Source organism: Mya arenaria, chromosome 16, assembly GCF_026914265.1.
Source record: "Mya arenaria isolate MELC-2E11 chromosome 16, ASM2691426v1".
Lineage (NCBI taxonomy): Eukaryota > Metazoa > Mollusca > Bivalvia > Myida > Myidae > Mya > Mya arenaria.
In genome coordinates this window covers 10,655,741-10,677,956 of record NC_069137.1, presented here as the reverse complement: position 1 = coordinate 10,677,956, position 22,216 = coordinate 10,655,741, and the positions used below count along the sequence as shown (strand labels likewise).

The window sequence follows — 22,216 nt, the reverse complement described above, 5'->3', positions numbered from 1 at the left end:
TCTCCAAATATAATCTTTGACTGTCAGTGGCATAGTTAAATACATTTATTCATCAAAGTTGTAGAGTGTTTTGATAACTGAGAGCTCAATGTAATGGCACAATTGGATGCCTGTTCACTAATATAGCTCTCAAAATAAATTAGATCATCATGCTAGTGGTCTAGCAAAATGGGTTTGAACACAAAAACCAGCACACATTTCTTTCAAGGTTAAATTCAATAATATCAACTGTTGGTGGTGATGCAGAAACATTGCAAGATGCTGATATTTTTACTGTGTCAATGAATATTGCAGGCATTTAAATTTCAATCTTATCGTTATTTTCAAAGGGCAGTATGGTACCATTGGTGTGACCGGCTCTGAATTCCTGGCTTGTTCTGATGAAAAATGGCAGAAGGGGTAATGGTTGTGTTTTTTTCAAAATTCGGACAATTATTCAACAATTAAGTACCCTACTGGTTTTAACCAAAATGTACTTGCATGTTTGTAAAATTAATCAACAAAGAATAATGGTTATATCAACATTGTATTGGAATTTCAACATGATAACAATTTAATTTTACATCAAATCTTAAATTTGGTCCAAAGCTTAAAGCTGCTCTCCCACAGATTGACAGTTCTTCTTGGTCGTATCTCAAAAGCCTTTCAATTGATATCAAAGTAGTAAGGGAGGTGAATATTTAAATTAAATGTATACAAATATATGGCTTAAAGCAATATGGAAAAAGGATTTTTTCAGCAGTTTTTCAAACAATTGAAACCTGTCATAAAATATTATGTGTGACCTTATATGACTTAATTGAAGGATTTATGCCAAAATTTCAAACTTGAATATAAAAGGCTGTGATCTGATATGTCAGCAGTCTAATATAACTTTGTAAACATTTGCACAATGATTGCCAATTTCCTTGTTAAAAGACAAAAATAAAAAAGGTGTCAGAACAGTTAATCTGTGAGGATGCAGCCTTAAAATGGTGTGGCACTTAATAGTTTTTGAATAATTTCTATATATGTTATTGTACAGGCTTTTAAAATAATTGATCTGAAAATCTCATTCCTATTAGTTCTGTTATATGTTATGATTTTTATTTCAGGAACTGGGAATGTAATCAAGTATGCCATTGTAGTGAGGATTTACCTGCAATACATGGAAAACATGTAACACAACTGCAAAGCCAACCTGGAAGGGAAAATAAGTACAAGATGGAAACAAAGTGGAACAACATGTTCAGTGGAACAACTTGATATTTGATGACTTACATACTGATGTGAAGTTGCAGATAATAGTCAACTGTTGGCCAGTGATTAGTATGTATACAAAAAGTATCATTAAACCCTCGATGCCTGAAGCAATACAATCTGAAGCTGGACATTTACTTTACAACCTAGATAGAGCAAGACTCCTTAATTATGCTTGGTAGTGCTACTCAGTGGTAATCCTCTTGTAGTCATCTTTTAAATAGTTGAATATATTTTTCAGAGTATTTGAGTGAACTTTAACATTTAATCCGGACACATATTTCTTCACTGTGGATCATTTTAACAATGGAAAGTGCATATTGATATATATTCATGCAACTGTGTGGTAAAGGATTCATCTATGCTTAAAACGGTTTTCATAAGGAGAGAAGATAACAGAAACAGATGGAATAAGCAGACCAAATAAAGAAAAACGATTTTGTTTAGTTCAATTTAAAATACTTAAGTCCTAATAGAGCACATGCCATATTGTAAATTGGGCTCTTTAAAATGTGAAAAGGTGAATGTGGTCTAGAGGATAAGCCTAGGTGTCAGCCTCAAATCCAAGGTTGTGGGTTGACGGTTCAAGCCCCACCGAGGTACTTTCTGATGGCCTCAGAAAAAGGATGTCTGAACTAGTTTCTACTAAGGCTACAGACTTGAGAGTGATTATGCAAGCTTTCAGCTTGTGTAGCAATCTAGCTGAAATGATTAGGTTTAAAATATGATACTTGCTGACTTTCAAACAGTTTTTTCCATTTGTATTGATTTGTTTTTTTAGTCTGTTAGAGTGTTTATTAGAAGTGAAGAGCATTGCTTACTGCAACTAATATTCATTTTTAGATCGACTATTTGAAGAATAGGTGGGCTATACTACTCGCCTAAGCGTTGGCGTCCGGTTAAAGTTTTAGGGCAAGTTTGGATTTTCACTTATAAGTCCAATACCCTTCATTCAATTGACTTAATACTTCACACAGTTGTTCAGGGCCATCACATGATGAGGTTAGATAACTCCATATTATTCTTTACACAGATTATGGCCCATGATTGACTATGGAACTTAGGTTAAAGTATAAGGGCAGGTTGGGATATTTATAAATAACTTCTAAACCCTTTATTCAATTGACTTTATACTTCAAACAGTTGTTCAGGACCATCACACAATGAGGTTACATAACCCCATATTATCCTTAATACAACTTATGACCCCTGATTGACTTAGGTTAAAGTTTTAGGGCAGGTTCAAGTTTTAGGGCAAGTTGGGATTTTCACTTAAAACTCCAATACCATTCATTCAATTGACTTAATACTTCACACAGTTGTTCAGAGCCATCACATTATGAGGTTAGATAACTCCATATGATCTGTTATACAAATTATGGCCCCTGATTGACTATGGTACTTAGGTTAAAGTTTTAGGGCAGGTTGGGATATTTATTAATTACTTCTATACCCTTCATTCAATTGACTTAATACTTCACACAATTGTCCAGGACCGTTACCCAATGAGGAACTCCATATCCTTAATACAAGTTATGGCCCCTGATTGACTTACAGGTTAAAGTTTTAGGCAAGTAAAAGTTAAGGGCAAGTTGGGATTTTAATAAAAAAAAACTTCTATACCGTTCATTCAATGCACTTAATAAAATTCACGGCTCTTGTCTTTATTAAGTTGAATTTAACGCACATAACATGACTTGTGATTTTACTGATACAATTTTAGCTCACCAGAGCAGGATGTGGTCAAGGTGAGCTAATCTATTGTGATCGGTCTTTGTCTATCATCTGTCTGTCAACAATTGCTTAACAAACATCTCCTCTGAAACTACCTGGCGAAATTCAATGAAACTTCACTGTAAAAAAATACAACAAAGGGTTACAATTGATTAACAACAAGAACAACAACAAAATGGCCTACTTCCTGTTTTGCTTTAAAAAACAGCTCCTCTGAAACTACAAGTCCAATTCAATGAAACTTTACAGGAAGCTTCCTTGGGTGACCTACAAAATACAAAAAGGGGTCATAAGTGATCAGCAATAACAACAACAACAACAGTAACAACAACAAAATGGCTGACTTCCAGTTTTACTTCAAAACATCTCTTTTGAAACTACCACTCCAGATTCAATAAAACTTTACAGGAAGCTTCATTGGATGACCCTCTACAAATATACAACAAGGGGTCACGATTGATCAACAACAACAACAAAATGGCCAACTTCCTGTTTTGCTTAAAAAAACCATATCCTTTAAAACTACCAGTCCAAATTCAAACTGAAATTTTACAGGAAGCTTCCTAGGGTAACCTTGTACAAAAATACAAGGGGTCGCGATTGATCAACAACAACAACAATCTGATGTTAAAATCTTTTTTAGTTATGTAAAGTTGACTCTTAAGTAAGGGCAGCAAACCTTGCTCTATGGTCTCCCTTTCTGTTGAACAGTGTATTGTCTATTTTTAGTTTTTCTATTTTTAGTCACAAGGGATTAAATGTTATATTTTTACTTTTGTAGGTAACAAAAGCACGAAGTGCTCAAGGAGAGCTTTTGTAATCGGTCTTTGTCCGGCGTTCGGCCGTCAGTCCGTCCGCCAGTCAGTCAGTCAGTCCGTCAACAATTGCTTAAATAATTTCTCCTCTGAAACTACCTGGCTAAATTCAATGAAACTTCACAGGAAGCTTCCTAAGGTGACCATCTACTAAAACAAAAACAAGGGATCACGATTGATCAGCAACAACAACAACAACAAAATGGCCGACTTTCTGTTTTGCTTAAAAAGCATCTCCTATGAAACTACCGCTCCAAATTCAATGAAACTTTACAAGAAGCGTCCTTGGGTACCCTCTATAAAAATACAACAAGAAGTCACGATTGGTCAACAACAACAACGACAGCAACAACAGCAAAATAGCTGACTTTTTTAGCTTTAAAAATCATCTCCTCTTAAACTACAGTTCTAAATTCAATGAAAAAATACAGGCAGCTTCCTTGTGTGACCTTCTACAAAAATACAACAAGGGGTCACGATTAATAAACAACAACAACAATTACAGCAACAACAACAAAATGGCTAACTTCCTATTTTGCTTTAAAAAAATATCTCCTCTAAACCTACCAGTCCAAATTCTATTAAACTTTACAGAAAGCTTCCTTAAGTGACCCTCTATAAAAATACACCAAAGATCATGATTGACCAACAACAACAAAATGGACAAAATGTTAAAACTGATAGTTATGTAAAATTTACTCTTGAATCAAGGGCAGCAAGTCTTGCCATATGGTCTCCCTTTTTGATGGAGATTCCGCTTCTTTCTATATTAGTAACAAGGGAGTAGATTTTAAATTTTATAAAAGTCTTCAACATAGTCACTTAAAATTATTGCTCATTTTTTAGGTTCATAGATTCAAATAATTATTATAAAATTTATTCTCTAAAAGGAATTTCATTTTTACTAAATAATAAATTTAATAATCAGACTTTCCCATTGAACTTCATGTAGATTATTCTAAGCTACAATCTTATCTTCTGTGTGGATAGTGAATAAGCCTTTATAGATTTAAAGAAAATTTGGTTTTGAACATGAGAAGGAAGGTGATGTTGACATAGATGGAAGAAGCAATGATATTAGTGGAAGGTGCTTAATGTGTTCTGATATTTGTTTATTAGAGCTTAAGGCACTTTATTGATTTTATTGGATGGTGCATTGTTTGTTGTTTGTGTATCTATACTAAAAACTCTTTCAGTGTGCAAGCAATTTAACATAGTTTTGTTAGTGTGCAGGCAATTGAACGAAGTCCTGTGTGTGTGCAGGCAATTGAACAAAGTCCTGTCAGTGTGCAGGCAACTGAAAAAAGTCCTGTCATTGTGCAGGTATCTGTACCAAGTGCTGTCAGTGTGCAGTCAATTATCAATTCCTGTCAGTGTGCAGGCAACTGAACAAAATCCTGTTAGTATGCAGATATGAGAATCAAATTCTGTCAGTGTGTAATCAATCATCAAGTCCTGTCAGTGTGCAGGCAACTGAATGCAATCCTGTCAGTGTGAAGTCAGTCACCAAGTCCTGTCAGTGTGCAGGAAACTGTGACAAGTCCTGTCAGTGCGCAGGCAACTGTGACAAGTCCTGTTATTGATTATCCAGGCAACATTTTAGATCAGTATATTTTTCAATATTCTTTGAGAACAAATATCAAGCTTTATTGATTACAACGGTTCAACTCTTTTACTCAGGTGAGCGATTTAAGGGCCATCATGGCCCTCTTGTTATTTCATTGATTGTATGGGTGTATTTTCTAAAATCATTAAATAATGTAATAAAAGTTATTCTGAATTTCCTTGTTCTTGTTTGCAGAAAATGTGTTGAGGTTTTGGCAAAGCATAGTGTCCTCATCATTGTTTTGTGCAAATCAAAAACATTCAAACAATGTAATAAAAAAACATATTGTCAAGCCAAGTACTCAAGAGGCATAAGTTTATTGTCAAAGAGACTGGTAGTTTATTTAGACAAATAAAATGCATACAAAGATCTATAACTCGGTTGCATAGTTATGCTTTAGTTCTCTTCTTGTTAGTTTATGGTGAAGACTGGGACATTCAGTATTTTTTTATAATTAAGATTTAATTTTGTATTTGCAACTTAAAGCCATGAATACTACATGAATACTAAGGGGTAAAAAACAGAAAGATTGTGTAGTCTCCCAAAATACTCAATGCACTTCAAAGGGCTTTGCACAGAAATGAAATCAAAAATAGGAGGAAAACCTAAATTATAATCAATATTACATTGGATTGCATACTGATGGCTCTATCATTGCTTGTCTAATATTTGAAATAAAATTAAGGGACGTATGCATGTTGATCAAATCTGAGAGTTACTGGAATTACCAGTATACTTGTTTGCATTTTATGGAGCTGGACAATAAAAAGTCATTATGTGAACAGTGATCTATTAAAAAGGCTAATTATTCAAAAAAGGTTGTTCAGTGTTATTGAAAAAAGATCTGGTGAACATTGATGAAAAGCTTAGTAACCTAGCTAAATAGTTTGTTATAAGCTTTTATTTACCAAAAATAAATGTTCACTTGAGTATCTTATCTGTTACTGTTTTGGTTGTTATTTTTTAATAAAAAAGGACAATTTACTCATATATATTAAGACTAATAATTATTGATTTAGATATATATTTTGTGTATGGAAACATTTGATGAGTGTTTATTCAAAGCCTAAAAGAAAAAGTGAGCTCTATGTGAAGCATGATCTACCGTGATCAAATACTATTTGAAGACAAATCAAGTTCTGCCAACTTCGCCAACACAAAGATTTGGACGAACTCCCATGCACTTGTATGGTATATTATTCATTGAGCATTGAGTGGCAAGTCACCACCCTATCCCAACCCAACATAACTTATTACACAAAAATGTTCAGTTTGCAGCCCAAACTTAATAATGCTGCATCAAAGGCATGCATGGGTATCAACTGATAAAGCTGACTGGGGGTGGGGGGCAAGCTCACGCCCACTCTATTACAACCCACAGAGTTCTGGACAATGCAATCAATGTTGTTTTTTTAAACAGATAAGTAATGTTTTTTTGAATGGCAAGGAAAGCTGAAAACACACACGCAATCTATGACTTTTAACTTACTTTACATAGGGTAATCGTAAGCTGGTTGAGAAAATGCTGTCATTTAGTCCATACATGCATTTAATCTGATATATTGGTTAATGCCCGCCATGAACACTTTGACCATTTTGATTATTGTCAAGTACATTTTCTGTGTGTTCACCATTTTTCTAGAGGGAAAAGTGTACTTCAGGTATAAAAAACATCTAAATATTCAAATGCGAACATTCTTTGATGTTACAATAAATCTCTTCTCTTAAACAAGCACATTTAATTTAACACTATCCATTTCCTTGTTGTTACAATGGGCCGGATTGAAAATGGTGTTAATCGCCGTATAGTAATTTCGTATATCCCTAATACTATTTACGTGGACTATCTTGAAGCTTGCCAGAGAAGGCAGAGTTGTTACGATTGCTAAAATACATGTAGGTTTTTCCTAAAATCGTGCCATTTGTCATTTTCTGATATTTCCAAATGAAAATGTATTATCTATTTACAGAAGCATAAAATCACATCAATATGTCTGTAGTTGTTTACACGGGGACACATTGAAAATTGGAATTTGCTACATACAGTCTCCGACTACAGAATGGGATGATTGAATTTGGCTTGTTTGTCTAAAACCAATATAGCTATACCAACATATTGCATACCATTATAAAAGGTAATGACTCCTCTTGTCATGTCACCTTTTGAAAAATGGATTATTTCTATGTTGATTAAGCAATTTAAATAAAACCAGAATCTACCATAAAATATAATAATTTTAAGTTACATACCTTGTTTCTTTCTTGTATATCAAAGACATTAATTATCTTCAGATGTGTTGTTTATCTCATTATATGTACCCAAAATGATATTAATCAACATTTTAGACACAAACAATGAGCCAGATGCCTTGGTTTGAAATCAGATTTGAACAACGCGTCATGTAGCGATTATCTACTACTGGCCAAATGAACGTATAAGTTTACCTTATTACAAACGTGAGCTATATTTTAGGCACTATGGTCAAGTATTGTTACTACTTAGTAGCTTAATGTTGTCAAACAATATGCACTAAATAATGTTGTCCATATAAAGGGTCAACATATAAACAGCCACTTCAGAGTCATTTGACGTTTTTGGAATTCACTAAAAAATTGACATTTAGACACATTAAAATTAAAATACGTTAACCAAGAAAAGAAAAACAACATGAGTTTCACAGGACACACTTGAGGATGAAATTTCATAGCGGTAATATCAAGTATGCAAGTATCAGTTATTTTAGTTGGAACGCAAAAATTAAAGATGTCTCAATATTGACGTCAATGGTATATTTTGATGACTAGTAGCTTCAAAACTGTTTTTCGAATATTGAAAATGTAAAAACAGTCTCTAATTAGACCTATACTGTTTTGATTGTATACCAATTTTAAGACATACGAAAATATGTTCAGCGTTGCTTTCCACCTTAATATAATGCACCAGTCAATTGTAATAACAGCCTCCCCAGGTCCGGGGAATAGCAGGGACTTTGACTTTTGGTCCAGCCAAGCCCGGCTAAAATCCCCGCCCTGCGGACACGAACAGATGCTAAAGTCCCCGCCGAATGTCCCGCACCCCAGGGACCCTAGGTAAGGCCCATTCCCCGCTATATTTAAAGCGAAGACATAACCAATACATTCACCCAGCATTGTGGGGCCACCTGAAAGGTAAAAACACAGTCCATTTCCCCTGTATACCCCGGATCTGGGGGGTCGTGGTTACAATTGACTGGTGCATTAGCAAGCAACAAAACAACGTCAAATGACTCTGACGCGGTAGTCATTCTAAAATGCCATCCAGGCTTTTTTAAATGATGTTTAGCCTGGATATAAACATTACAAAAAAGCAAGGAAGGCATTTTAGACCGACTAATGACGCGGCCGTTTATATGCGGACCCTTTTATGGACTATATATTATTACTTTCGTTTGCCAACATTATTTATGAAAACAATACTTGGTAAGGAAAATATCACTCAAATTTGTAATAAGGTGACTTATACGTTCATTTGGGCAGTTGTAAATAATCGTATCATCGGTCCTGTTGTCCCAACTTAGAATAAATGGCAATTTTAAAGTCAGGGGAAGTAACTTTTCCGTGATTAGTTGAAGCTAGCATTGACAAGCTCATCTTCAGTTTCGTATTGATCAAATTCTAGTTTATCGTATCGCGGTTTGAACTTAAGCAATAGACACATTCCGATTCGCAATATATGAAGACAATTTCGAATCAAACGAAGTAACATTTCAGTGATAAGTTGACATTTACATGTTTAGTTTCGTAATCGAAATCGATTTAAGCGTATTGCGGTTTGGCGTTTAGCGTTAGCCACATAGCGGTTTGGCGTTCAGCATTAGGCACATAGCGGTTTGCAACATCGTGAACTTTGCTAGCATGATACAGACAATGTCATTAATGAAACATGGAAAACATAATGTAAATAACGATATAGCACTTTATAACAACGAATTAAACAATACATGAATGGAATGTATTATAAGAGATTACTAATAAAGCATTTAAATGTTAACACATTGCCAATTTCATTTTTGACCCAAATACTGCTCCATAAATAAAATACTGCAGAACACCATTACTCATCCAAAGTGATATTGAATCATGAATTGATCGTGATCAATGGCACCAAAGGTCAATCCATGGTTGTATAGGATGTGTTACAGCACTGTCACACTGATCAACTTTATACACATGAATTAGACGCGGGAGATCAAATCAGCATTAAGCGTTTATAACATGGAATGCAATTAGCCTTTCGGGGGGTTTGAACTCCTTATTTGCATTTCAAGAGCTTTGTAAACGACAGCGAAGACTTAAATGTAAAAGAAAATGCTTTTTATGTGGCGATACTTGCATATCACTCAGCCGGAATTATGGAAATAGGTTCTTGAGTCTTTAGACAATTTAAAAGGGCATTGACACATTCGGAATTTCTCGGATGTATGCCGGTACATCAGTAGAAGTAGTTCGTAAAATTTTGAATTATATCATTAATTAAATGGTTGTTTTTAGCTTGTATTTGTTGATCTAAGTTTAAATTGATTGCCAGTGAAGTTTATTACTACAGACATAATTCAGATTCCCAAGAGTTAAGTCATTAAGTTTAACAGCTAAATTGAAATTACTACGCGATCTACTTGCAGGGGACTTTAACATACCGATTTCTGAGTATGTAAACCGTCCATATACGTCCGAGGTTGTTTTCGATAAAAATGGCCGTGGAGTTCCGAATGGGCATTGGCATTGTGAGAAATGTTACACAACTAAATACTGCTTCAATGAAGCTTAAGTTTTTAATTTTGGTTCATACCAGTATGCCGTGTATTTCATAAATAATTTTGATATTTATCTCTTCCATTTATGTTAGAAGGACAGTTACATATGTACGTAGTTGTTTTCTCCCACCTCAGATAAGTAGATCCAATAATTTAACCATGCTAGAAATTCTTATCTTGCCCACGGGCGAAGATAAAATGCCCGTATGGAACACATTTTTAAAGGTCAACACATTGTAATTACCTCCCTTGTTGAAGACTGTCTTCTGTAGCATCATAGAAACCTTATCTTGTGGCAATAAGAACGCTAATTAATTATTTCTCGTTTCAAATGTCACCATAAAACAGTTTTCAGGCACCTTTAAAGAAATAAGGCTTCACTCTCCTTAGAACTATTTAAAGACCGATTTGACTATTAACATAATCTGAATCACTGCGCGCATATCAATGACAGCCACGAATTATCGCATATTTATACACAATTACATTCACTAAGCACGAAAGAGTTCCAGCAAAAAAACATTTTTCGATAACTTTCTTTAACAGAGATGGGAGAAAAGCATCTACCATGGCCGAGAGTGTAAGATAGGTTCATCCCGATCCCCGCGCAGGGTGTTTTGCGGAAACACCTCGTTTCCGCAAAACACTTTACGCTCGGGTCAGAATGAACCTTTCTTACACTCCGAGAAACTCGGCCATGGAAGAAAATTGATGTAGGTGTTCCATTTTGTTTTTTGTGTGGCTCCATGTGGAGATCGGTTTCCTTGAGGTGGAGGAGGCGGAGGTTTTCCTTGAGGAAGAAGTGAATGAAGAAAATGTCATCATACATCTGTATATGTGTGCATGTGCAATTGATAAAAGGAAATATGCGTTCACATACCGGGTGAAAATAACCGCTAGTTGAAGTTTGTCAATTATTGAAGAATTAATAATAATTGAAAATCAAATACTCAAAAACAGGTACTGTCACTGAGAGCGGACTGAATCAATTCCTGGAACTAGTTTAATGTTTAGCGTAAGGATTTATAGAAAATCACTTTTTAACCTATTTTAAGGTTCTGCGTAAATAGTGTCCCATGTCGAAGAAGGTTGCAGTTAATGAATTAAGATGGCGATTAATAGTAAAATAATAAAAACAGTAAGAACAGTAAAAACATTAAAAACTCCTTAAGATTTGTGGCGAGGAAACCTGCTTTTTCGGCTTAATTTAATCAAAAGAAAACACCACGTTGATCATTGACCCGCCTGTCAAAATCGAGTACAAAAACATAACCCTACCGCCAAGTAGTTAATCAATTACAAACAACCAATTATAAGACTTCCAAAAGCTATGACTTTTCCAATGTTTATATTTGATTTTTTTTTCAAGTTTTTGCATTAGAGTGTCAAATTAATTCAAGTTCTATGCCAAAAGAACATCTTCATTTTCATTTTCATTCTATCTTAATTAAATATTGATACTGTGGACAAGCAAAATTGTAGAGATGTTTCATACCGACCACTTGTCTTAAACAAAACTATCATGTATTGCTCTAAAAATGCATTTGTCTACCTGAAAATTCGTGTTCTTGAACACAATCAACTTTATACCAAATTTTCGAAGAGGTTTGCGTTCTAGATTCATTCTGTCGTCAAACATTACTTTATGACCAAGGTTGTTAAGAATATCTGCGAGCTCTGTCTAAACTCATGTTAAATATGTTCTTGGGGGGGACTGGGTCGAAGACCCGACATATATGAGGTCATATACCTTGACGACGCTTCAATTTATTTAACAAAACTGACTTCAAACCGAACACAGACGTGACCTTGTTTAAGAGGACAAGATATAACTTTAAAAAGAGCCACAGATAATATTTCATTTAGACCTTAGAGAAAACAAACGTCAAAACTGCCTAAACCACGACTCAGGAAGCCGTTCATTAAAATAAATTATCGAAACTTTTACGATATCGTAACTTGGATAGTAACGATAATACTTGCGACCGTTTCAGAAGGCGTATCGCAAGAGTGCGTTCGTACCTTTACGATTTCCTTTCGGTTAAAAGATAAGTGACCTTGTTGACTGTGCATTTGTTTATCGTCTGCTGAACATTTAACCAGTAGGTTTTAAACCTTTTGTTTTATAAGGCAGACTGTGTTCATAGTTTCTTACAATGACTGCATCGTGTATTTGATTTTGTTTGCATTAGGCACTATGAATTGTATTCCTCCGTCTGCAGATAAGTTTATTATTATTTGTTTAATTGTTAAGTTTCCTCAAGTTAAAGCATACTTTGGACGATTTACCTTTTGCGTTTTACCTTTATTTAGGATTGCTGGGATAAGAGTGAGGTTTGTGCACTTAAACTAGTTTAACTAGTTGCAAGCAATATCAGTAAAATATTAAGACAGCTTTTAAACAATAAATGTAAGACAATACTAAAAATATGAAACACAATAAAATAAAATGTGGTATTAAACTAGTCGACTGAAGTTAAAACATTAAATATCAATATCATACGATAAAAAATAATCTAGCGAAACTTCGAAAAGAGTATAATTTATACTCGACACCAAAATTGTATTTATAAATTAAATCAATGGTCTAAAACAATTTACATAGGATACGTTACTGTACTAAACGGTTATAGTAGAATTAATACACGTTTTAAGATTATGATTAATATCACATAATGGTCACACAGTCTTCTTAAGAAATGATAAAACTTATTTATCTGAACTTGGTTAAGTATTTGGTAATCTTTATAGCCGGCTCAAAATTAAGTGTGAGTTGATTTACGTATGATGGTGTCATTACTGTTATAACTATGTTTCTGATTATGTCGCTGTTAGGGACTCTGTTCAAAATATACATTTTAGCCATGGGATTAAATTGGCTGATCTTTGTAACGCTACATGCATACGCACAGAAAATTAAAAGTATAAGACAGTTGAAAACATTATTTTTCTAATAACTGATGCATTATTTATTGACCCATGAATGCAACTTTGCAATAGTATCATACTTTAATGTTAGATATTTCAAAGAATGGAGTCATCACGCTCGAATACATTTTCATGGTATGGTACAATGTTGTAGGCTGCGTCCGACCTCCGTAAACAAATGCAAATTAATATGGATATACTAGAGGAACATGAACATTTTCTTTCCGTTTTTTTTTCGCATAAGACAATATTTATGCTTACGCGTCTACGCGAAATTAGATTTCATTTCTTTGCAATAATACTACGAAACAAAATTATGTTTGTCAGAACAACAAGAATTTCTACCTAAAAGTACCACCAAAACAAGATCTTAAATGAAATAAGTTACAATGCGCATTTCACGAAAGCTGAAATTGCTTAAAGTCTTGGTGCTAGAAATGTATTATTTAGTGTAATTCAAGGCGAGTTAAGCTTAGAATGTTACATTAATCAAGTTGGTGGAATTCCTGTGCACGCCTTAAAAGTGTAAAGCATGACAAATCTGCATCGATTACTGCGTTTAAGATGAAAACATTGAACGATATGACACGCCACTTGTACAAGGTTATAATCAAGTCAAGTATTTGCTGCGCACTCCCCGGAGATAATATTTTTTGTCCGCAAAATAGAAAAGTTTGAAGAAAGTTATCACGCTGTGACTATTTACAAGAAAATATAAATCGGGGCTAGTTTCCTTTAAAGATAACTTTATTTACAATAAAATTGTGATATAACCATGCCGACGTTTAAACTCTGCATCGCTCAAATAAATTTTGACAACCTTTTCAGTCGATAGGATGAAATGGAGGTCACATACTGTAGCTTTGGAAAATATATTTAATTGACAACAACATATAATATAGGCAGCACAATTATATCGAGATTGCTACTCGTTGAGTGTGCGATTATCTTTTATCCTTATGCTGCCACCTTTTGGTTACCAGACTCTTCTCTTTATTTTACATTGTGTAATTAACAAAAAAATACAAAAGATGAGTACTTAACTCCTAAGTGAACCGTTTTATTTTGTATGAACGAGGTAAAGTACAAAACATCCAATCTCAGCCGAATTTCGGAAGAGTTTTGAATTAACTTCTAAAACCTCTTCGATCCCAACTAGTACTCATGGAAGGGTGATATTCCATATAGATCTACAATGATTATTATGTACATTAGAAAGTGTTATTGGTGCAAGTTTCATGTTAACGTTTAGGGGTTAATTCAATCATGACTTTTTTTACTATTTCAACGTGTATGATAACGTTGTCCGATAGATACAAATAAAGAATAGGGAACATATTTAAGTAAATCGATCCACTGATCTTTTATTGTTTAAGTTAATCGAGTTTAGCTTTTAACGCATTACAACTTTCGTTAATGATTCGGTTCGTTTTCTACATTTATTTACTTATATATACTTGTGATTAACCCTGCGTTAAGTATTACGAAGCTTACACATAACGGTATTTGTATAATAAAATAATACAGCAACACACACACTATTAACTTAGTCTGTTCTCTTGGATATCAATCATATATTAATGAACACGTCGAAAAGAAACAACTGAGAAACGCTTGAAAATATTTTTATACCGCAGTCTTGCCACACAATGCAACAAGTTATTTGTTCTGCAAACTGTCTTGACATATTAACCCTTTGTATTGGAAATGACATGGTACTTGTACAAAGTTACCGACAGAGTCGATTGGTTGGGTCATACACCCTGTATACACTTGTCAAATTCAAATTATACACGTTTAACTATTAAATTTCGTTTATTTCTTAGTTTGCTATAATTATCGTTGTAATAATTGAGTTTGATAGGTTGGGAGGGTAATAACTCGTAGCTGAATATCTTAGCATTTTAAAATATTGGAAACGACATTATACTTGTACAGGGTTACCGTTTTTTGCATTCAATTAATAATAAAGCACGTTCTGGGGATATTTTAAATGTAAATGTTTTGTCAATATGTAACCATTCGGTTGAAGTAATCACGCGGAGACTTGTTACTAGTAGAAACCATTAATTTGGGACTAGAAACCTTCAAAGGTAAACATGTTTAAAATGTTATTGTGATATTATTGTGACGTTTATCTTTCGCATCGCATTAATATATTTATTGTTTTCATTTTCTGTCGAAATTTTGAAATGAAGAACATATACATTACCTTCGGATTATTTATTTACATGACCACAGAATATATGTTGGCAGCGAATTTAGAAGAGCGTGTCTCTTGTCTGGTGTGTGACTAATTTGTACCTGTGTGCCTATTTATTATATGCTTTCCGATTGTTTATAGAGATTTATCAGTCAAAAAAATAATTATTCACAGTTTTAAAAGGCGAAATATTGTTGATTGATTTGAAACCTTAACACGTTTTCTACGATCCAAATCAAACGTCATTGCAAACATTGCTGAGCCAAAAAATCAACGACGATGTTTCCGAAATGAGATTACGTTAAGGGGTTGATGTTAAGGCTAAGCTTAGAACTCCTAGATGAGTATAAATGTTGTATTAATACATCTGTTTTCCTATTTGTTAGAAAGCCTAAATAGTTTTTTGTTTGTAATTTATTTTGACAGGTCGATATAATGCGTTGCTACATATCTGACCAGTTTAAGTAATTTGATGTGAAATGTCAATTGTACACCTTTTACCGTTGATGCATTTAATTCATGATTAATGAGGCACGTCCTGGATATACTTTAAATGTAAATATATCGTGAAACCATTTGATAGAAGTAACCGCGCGGAGATTTGTTAGCAGAAAACATTAATTTAGGACTAAAAACCATCAAAGGTAAAAATGTTTACCATTTAAGTGTCATATAACTATGGTGACGTTTATCTTTCGCATCGATCTGATATATTTTAGTATATTTGTTCGGTTGAAATGAAGAACGTTTTGTGTACCTTTTCAAACTTTATTTAATTAACCACAAACAAAAATAAGTTGGCAAATTCATGTTGAGCGTGTCTCTCATGTTTATTTCTTTATTTGTTTGCCATTTTATTTCATGCTTTCCGGTTACTTTGTTCAATGTTTTAAAGAGTGAAATAACATTTTGATATGATTGGGTGATTTGAAAACTAAACCCGCTCACAAATTAATATCAAACGTGAGAGCAAACAGGGGTGGGACACAAATTAAACACGGATTTCCGAAATGGCCTCACGTTTGCTTACAATTTGGTAATGTTAGTTAACTGGTGATAATTATTAGTTCACTGGCTAACATTGCTAGCTCAATGGTGATATTTCGGTTATTTTCGGTTGTCCGGTTATCGCAGTGGTTAGCGCACTCGCTTCTCACCAAGGCGACCCGGGTTCGATTCCCAGCCTGGGCGCATGTGAGTTTGGTTAGTGGTCACCAAGCCGGACAAGTGGGTTTTTGACCGGGTTCTCCGGTTTCCCCCACAACACAAGACCACACTCTCGCGCAACATCGTGCCAACGAGAGTGATTAATATAAGTTGTTATAGCTTGTTTCACAATCGTTGTTAAATTAAATAAAGTTTAAACTAATGGTGATAATTGTTAGTTAACTGGTTATCATTGTTAGTTCACTTGTTATGATTGTTAGTTCACTGGTGATCATTGTAAGCTCAATGGTGATAATAGTTAGTTCACTGGTTATAATAGTTAATTCAATGGTAATCATTTTTAGTTCAATTGTGATCATTGTTAGTTCAATGGTGGTCATTTTTAGTTCACAGGTAATCATTCTTAGTTCACTAGTGATCATTGTTAGTTCAATTGTGATCTTTGTTAGTTCAATGTTGATCATTGTTAGTTCAATGTTGATCATTGTTAGTTCAATGGTGATCATTGTCAGCTAAAATGTGATCATTGTTAGGTCAATGGTTATCTTTGTTAGTTTAATGGATATCATTGTTATTTCACTTGTTATCATTTTTAGTTGAATGGTGATCATTGTTAGTTGAATAGTGATCATTGCTAGGTAAATGGCAATCATTGTCTGTTAATTGGTGATCATTTTTAGTTGAATGGATCATTGTTTGTTGAATGGTGTTCATTGCTAGGTGGATGGTAATCATTTTCTGCTGAATTGTGAACATTGTTAGTAAGATGGTGATAATTTTAGGTCAATGGTTATTGATGTTAGTTTACTGGTGATCATTGTTAGTTCAATTGTGATCGTTGTTATTTCAATGGTAATTATTGTTTAATCAATGGTGATCATTGTAAGCGCACATATTATTATTGTTAGTACACTCGTGATCATTGTTAGTTCACTTGTGATCATTGCTAGCTCAATGGTGATTGTTGTTATTTCAATTGTTAAAATAGTTATTTAAATGGTGATCATTGCTAGTTCAATGGGGATCATTGTTAGTTCAATGGTGATAATTGTTCGTTTAATGGTGATCATTGGTAATTCAATGGTGATCATTGTCTGCTGAATGGTGAACATTGTTAATTAAATTGTGATCATTTTTAGTAGGATTGTGATCATTGTAAATTCATTGGTGATCATTGTTAGTTCAATGGTGATAATTGTTCGTTCAATGGTGATCATTGGTAGTTCAATGGTGATCATTGTCTGCTGAATGGTGAACATTGTTAATTAAATTGTGATCATTGTTAGTAAGATTGTGATCATTGTTAGGCCAATGGTGATTATTGTTAGTTCAGTTGTTGAAATAGGTATTTAAATGGTGATCATTGTTAGTTCAATGGTGATCATTGTTAGTTCAATGGTGATAATTGTTCGTTCAATGGTGATCATTGGTAGTTCAATGGTGATCATTGTCTGCTGAATAGTGAATATTGTTAGTTAAATTGTGATCATTGCTAGTAAGGTCGTGATCATTGTTAGGCCAATGGTGATCGATGTTAGTTTAATGGTGATTATTGTATGTTGAATCATTATCGTTGCTATTTCTCTGGTAATCATTGTTATTTCACTGGATATCATTGTAATTTCACTGGTTATCATTTTTAGTTAAATGGTGATAATTGTTACTTGAATGTTGATCATTGCTAGTTGAATGATGATCATTGTGAGCTGAATGGCGATCATTGTCTGCTAAATGGTGATCATTTTCTGCTGAATGGTGAACATTGTTAGTTAAATTGTGATCATTGTTAGTAAGATAGTTATCATTGTTAGCTTAACGGTGATCATTGTTAACTGAATGGTGATCATTGCTAGCTAAATGGCGATCATCGTTAGGTCAATGATGTTCATTGTTAGGTCACTGGTGATCATTGTTAGGTCAACGGTGATCATTGTTATCTGAATGGTGATCATTGCTAGCTAAATGGCGATCATCGTTAGGTCAATGCTGATCATTGTTAGGTCACTGGTGATCATTGTTAGGTCAACGGTGATCATTGTTAGCTTAATGGTGATCATTGCTAGCCGAATGAAGATCATTTTTAGCTGTATGGCGATCATTGCTAGCTTAATGGTGATCATTGTAAGGTCAATGGTGATCATTGTTAGCTGAATGTTGATAATCGGTAGGTTAATGGTGATCATTGTTCATTCAATGGTTTTCATTGTTAGTTGAACGGTGATTATTTATAGGTCAGTGGTGATCATTTTAGGTCAATGGTGATCATACTTTGTTCAAATGTGATCTTTATTAGTTCAATGGTGAGCATTGTAAATTCAATGATAATCATTGTTAGTTCAATTTAGATCATTGTTAGCTGAATTGTGATCAATGTGAGCTGCATGGTGATCAATGGTAGCTGAATGGTGATCATCATTAGGTCAATGGTGATCATTGTTCGTTCACTGGTGAGCATTGTAAGTTCAATGATAATCATTGTTAGTTCAATGTAGATCATTGTTAGCTGAATGGTGATCATTGTGAGCTGAATGGTGATCATTGGTAGCTGAATGTTGATCATCGTTAGGTCAATGGTGATCATTGTTCGTTCAATGGTGTTCATTGTTAGTTGAACGGTGATCATTGATAGGTCAATGGTTATCATTTTAGGTCAATGATGATCAAAGTTAGTTCAATAGTGATCTTTGTTAGTTCAATGGTGATCATAGTTAGTTCAATGGTGATCGTTGTTAATTCAATGATGATCATATTTAGTTCAATGGTGATCTTTGTTAGTTCAATGGTCATCATCGTTAGCTGAATGATGATCATTGTAAGTTGAAAAGTGACCATTTTTAGTTGAATTAATGTTGTTGTTTTGTTTTATGCTATGCATTTTATGATGTAATTTATCAAATGTTGTAGTTTTTTTATAAAGAACAAAATCATATTTGTGGTCATCGTATACATTATTTAAGTAACTCGTTCTAAACAACGATTTCTTTAGAAGGAATTCATTTTTTTTTTTTGCATTTTATGAAACATTCCAGCAATAAGAAACTAACATGATTTGAAGTCGATTAACACAATTCACAGTTAAACATTGATTAATTATTTGTAGCTAAGAAGAAACATATCGAATAATTATCATTATTTATAACGTTTGTTTGCCGAATAGCTATTACTACTTGAATCAATTGTGGCCAACCTTGTTTGGACAATGTTACTTTAATTGTCAATATTAAAGACTAAATATGATGTTTTTAAACTAATTAAAATGATTTTTTTTAAATGTTGACCTTTTTTCTCCTGTCGAATAAAACGCAGGTAATACACACTTCAAGTTTGCTATCTCTGATATATCTATAATATAAACCAGAAATTTGATTTCACTCTGATAATTATATCATTCTTGAAATGGTCTGAATGTCTGATGTCCTATTTTGATAAGAACTATGCTGGACGAAAACATTAAAGCAATAAAGTGTGATATCACGATATTGATCCAGACGAAATGATTTTGAGTATCTCAAAATAAAGATATTGCTTTTAGCATCTGGGGAAATATAAAATACTTTAGTCTCTGTTACTTCTCGGTGTTTTCGGACATATTTTCTGGAAGGCATTGTTAAAATCAATTAACACGGCAACAAAAAAGCTTAGAACAAGTCTGTATAATTGTATATATATTCATGAACATAACAATAAGGAACATTTGAGAGACGCTAGGATTTTTTTACCAATTTCTTTTGATAAATGTGTGCGTGTGCGTGCGTGCGAGCATGCGTGCGTGCGTGCGTGCGAGCGTGCGTGCGTGCGTGCGTGCGTGCGTGCGTGCGTGTGTGTGTGTGTATGCTTGTGTTCGTGTGCATGTGCGCGTTGGCATGTGTGTGTGTGTGCATGTGCGCGTGTGTGTGTGCGTGTGCGTGTCCGTGTGCGTGCGCGTGCGCGTTTGTGTGTGTGTGCGCGTGCGCGTGCTTGTGTGTGTGTGTGTTTGTGTTTGTGCTTGTGTGTGCGTGTGTGTGTGCGTGCGTGCGTGCGTGCGTGTGTGCGTGCGTGCGTGTGTGTGTGTGTGCGTTTTTGCGTATGTGTTTGTGTGCGTATGTTTGTGTGCGTGCGTGCGTGCGTGCGTGCGTGCGTGCGTGCGTGCGTGCGTGCGTGCGTGCGTGCGTGCGTGCGTGCGTGCGTGCTTGTGTGAGTGCTTGTGATTCTGTTAAACACATATGAATTTCTATTTGAACAATTACAGAAAACCTTATATTTGATATGCTATTAGCTTAAATAATTTGTCGGATCAAACCTGTTTTTACTCCTTATGCAGGTGGAACATTGTGGACTCTAATCCTGCCAGATATCAGCACTGTTCAGATACCAGTTACATCGTAGCGCATACACAACAAGCAGGAGACCAGCCGTAAACTCCTTTACTGTACTCAGGGGCATCATGTCTAACTGTCCAAATCCCACAGGAGAGGAAAGGGTACGTTTTAAAACGTAAAATTGAGATGTTGTGTTGTTAGTGTTATTTATATACAAATACACATATGTTGAAAGTTAGCTTGAGGCAAAAGTTGACAAAGTTGATGGTTATAAGTAATTGATATTGATTCATTTGTACGTAAGTTACTTTTAATGTATTGTTCTTCTATAACTCGGCAAGATGTAATGTGAAACAATGTGCTATTTTTTCAGGGGTCCGGTAAATGCAATCGCATCCATTCAAAACAAGTAGTAGTTATTTGTATTGTAATAAACGTCATCCTAACGCTTGCGTTCCTTGTTTTGATAATAGCATTAGCTGTTAAAAGAACATCTTTAAAACCTCAAGAAAGCTTAGCATGCATTCCTTGCAACAAAATGAAGCCTAATGCTTACACAAACCTAGCCCCAGAACCTGCTGGTCGTTCTGCTGTCAAACAAAGAGACAATGGGATGTGTTGTGGACCTGCTGAAATCATTACTCAGATATTGTTTCAAATGGTAAATCATTAAGTGCATAGTTTATTTTAGCAAATCAAATACTTCAGACCAAATGCAAAAAAGTTCCGATCAAAGCACATGTCTTTATCAGGTTTTTCTATGCTACAAAAGATAAAAATAATACTTTCAAATTTAATAAAAATAATGCATTGAAACACAACAAATTTGATGTTAAACGTAAAACGGACATTCTCGTCCAAAACTGTTGCAAACCCTATGTTTCATCGAAAATTGTATAAAAAATTCTTGCACATCAAAACTGTTACACTAATCTTAAAGTTTAATTTCAACTTGACCTGTTCGGTTTTTAAAAATAAATTTGCAAAGTATTCAATGAAACATAGCAGAGATTTAATTAACGATCACTAGTATTTTACTTGACTCGTCTTCAATCTCAAACTCAGACATATATACCAGTCTGTTTAAACTTATCTTATCTGACAAACTTTATATTACTCTTCAGGAAATGGCAGCTCATTATCACTATGGCAGTTCTGGTCAAAGTAAGTAAGTCAAGTTTATTTGCCAATGAATGCAATGGGGATCCATAAACAATAAATGCATCGTATATATAGTTTATAATTGGTGTATGAAAATTTCTCATATCCATCAAGTACACATATTGTAATTGTATCATAATACAGGTCTCATTGACATAGCAGAAGAGTATGCTGCCTGTGAAAGAGTTACAAACGACATGCAGCCCATTGCTAAAGCAGTTGGAATTGTGGAATTCAAACCTAGCGACATTGTAGATGGTAAGAACATTTAA

At 34.3% G+C, this 22,216-nt stretch overlaps 1 protein-coding gene across 1 annotated transcript in view; it reads left to right on the top strand.

The window, feature by feature from the left end:
- LOC128221390 (uncharacterized) overlaps window positions 1-22,216 on the top strand; it is a 45,715-nt gene extending 23,499 nt beyond the window's left edge. The window contains exon 10 of the mRNA XM_052930004.1: window positions 22,089-22,216. Within this exon, the coding sequence (XP_052785964.1) occupies window positions 22,089-22,216 (128 nt within the window). The remainder of the gene's footprint in view (window positions 1-22,088) is intronic.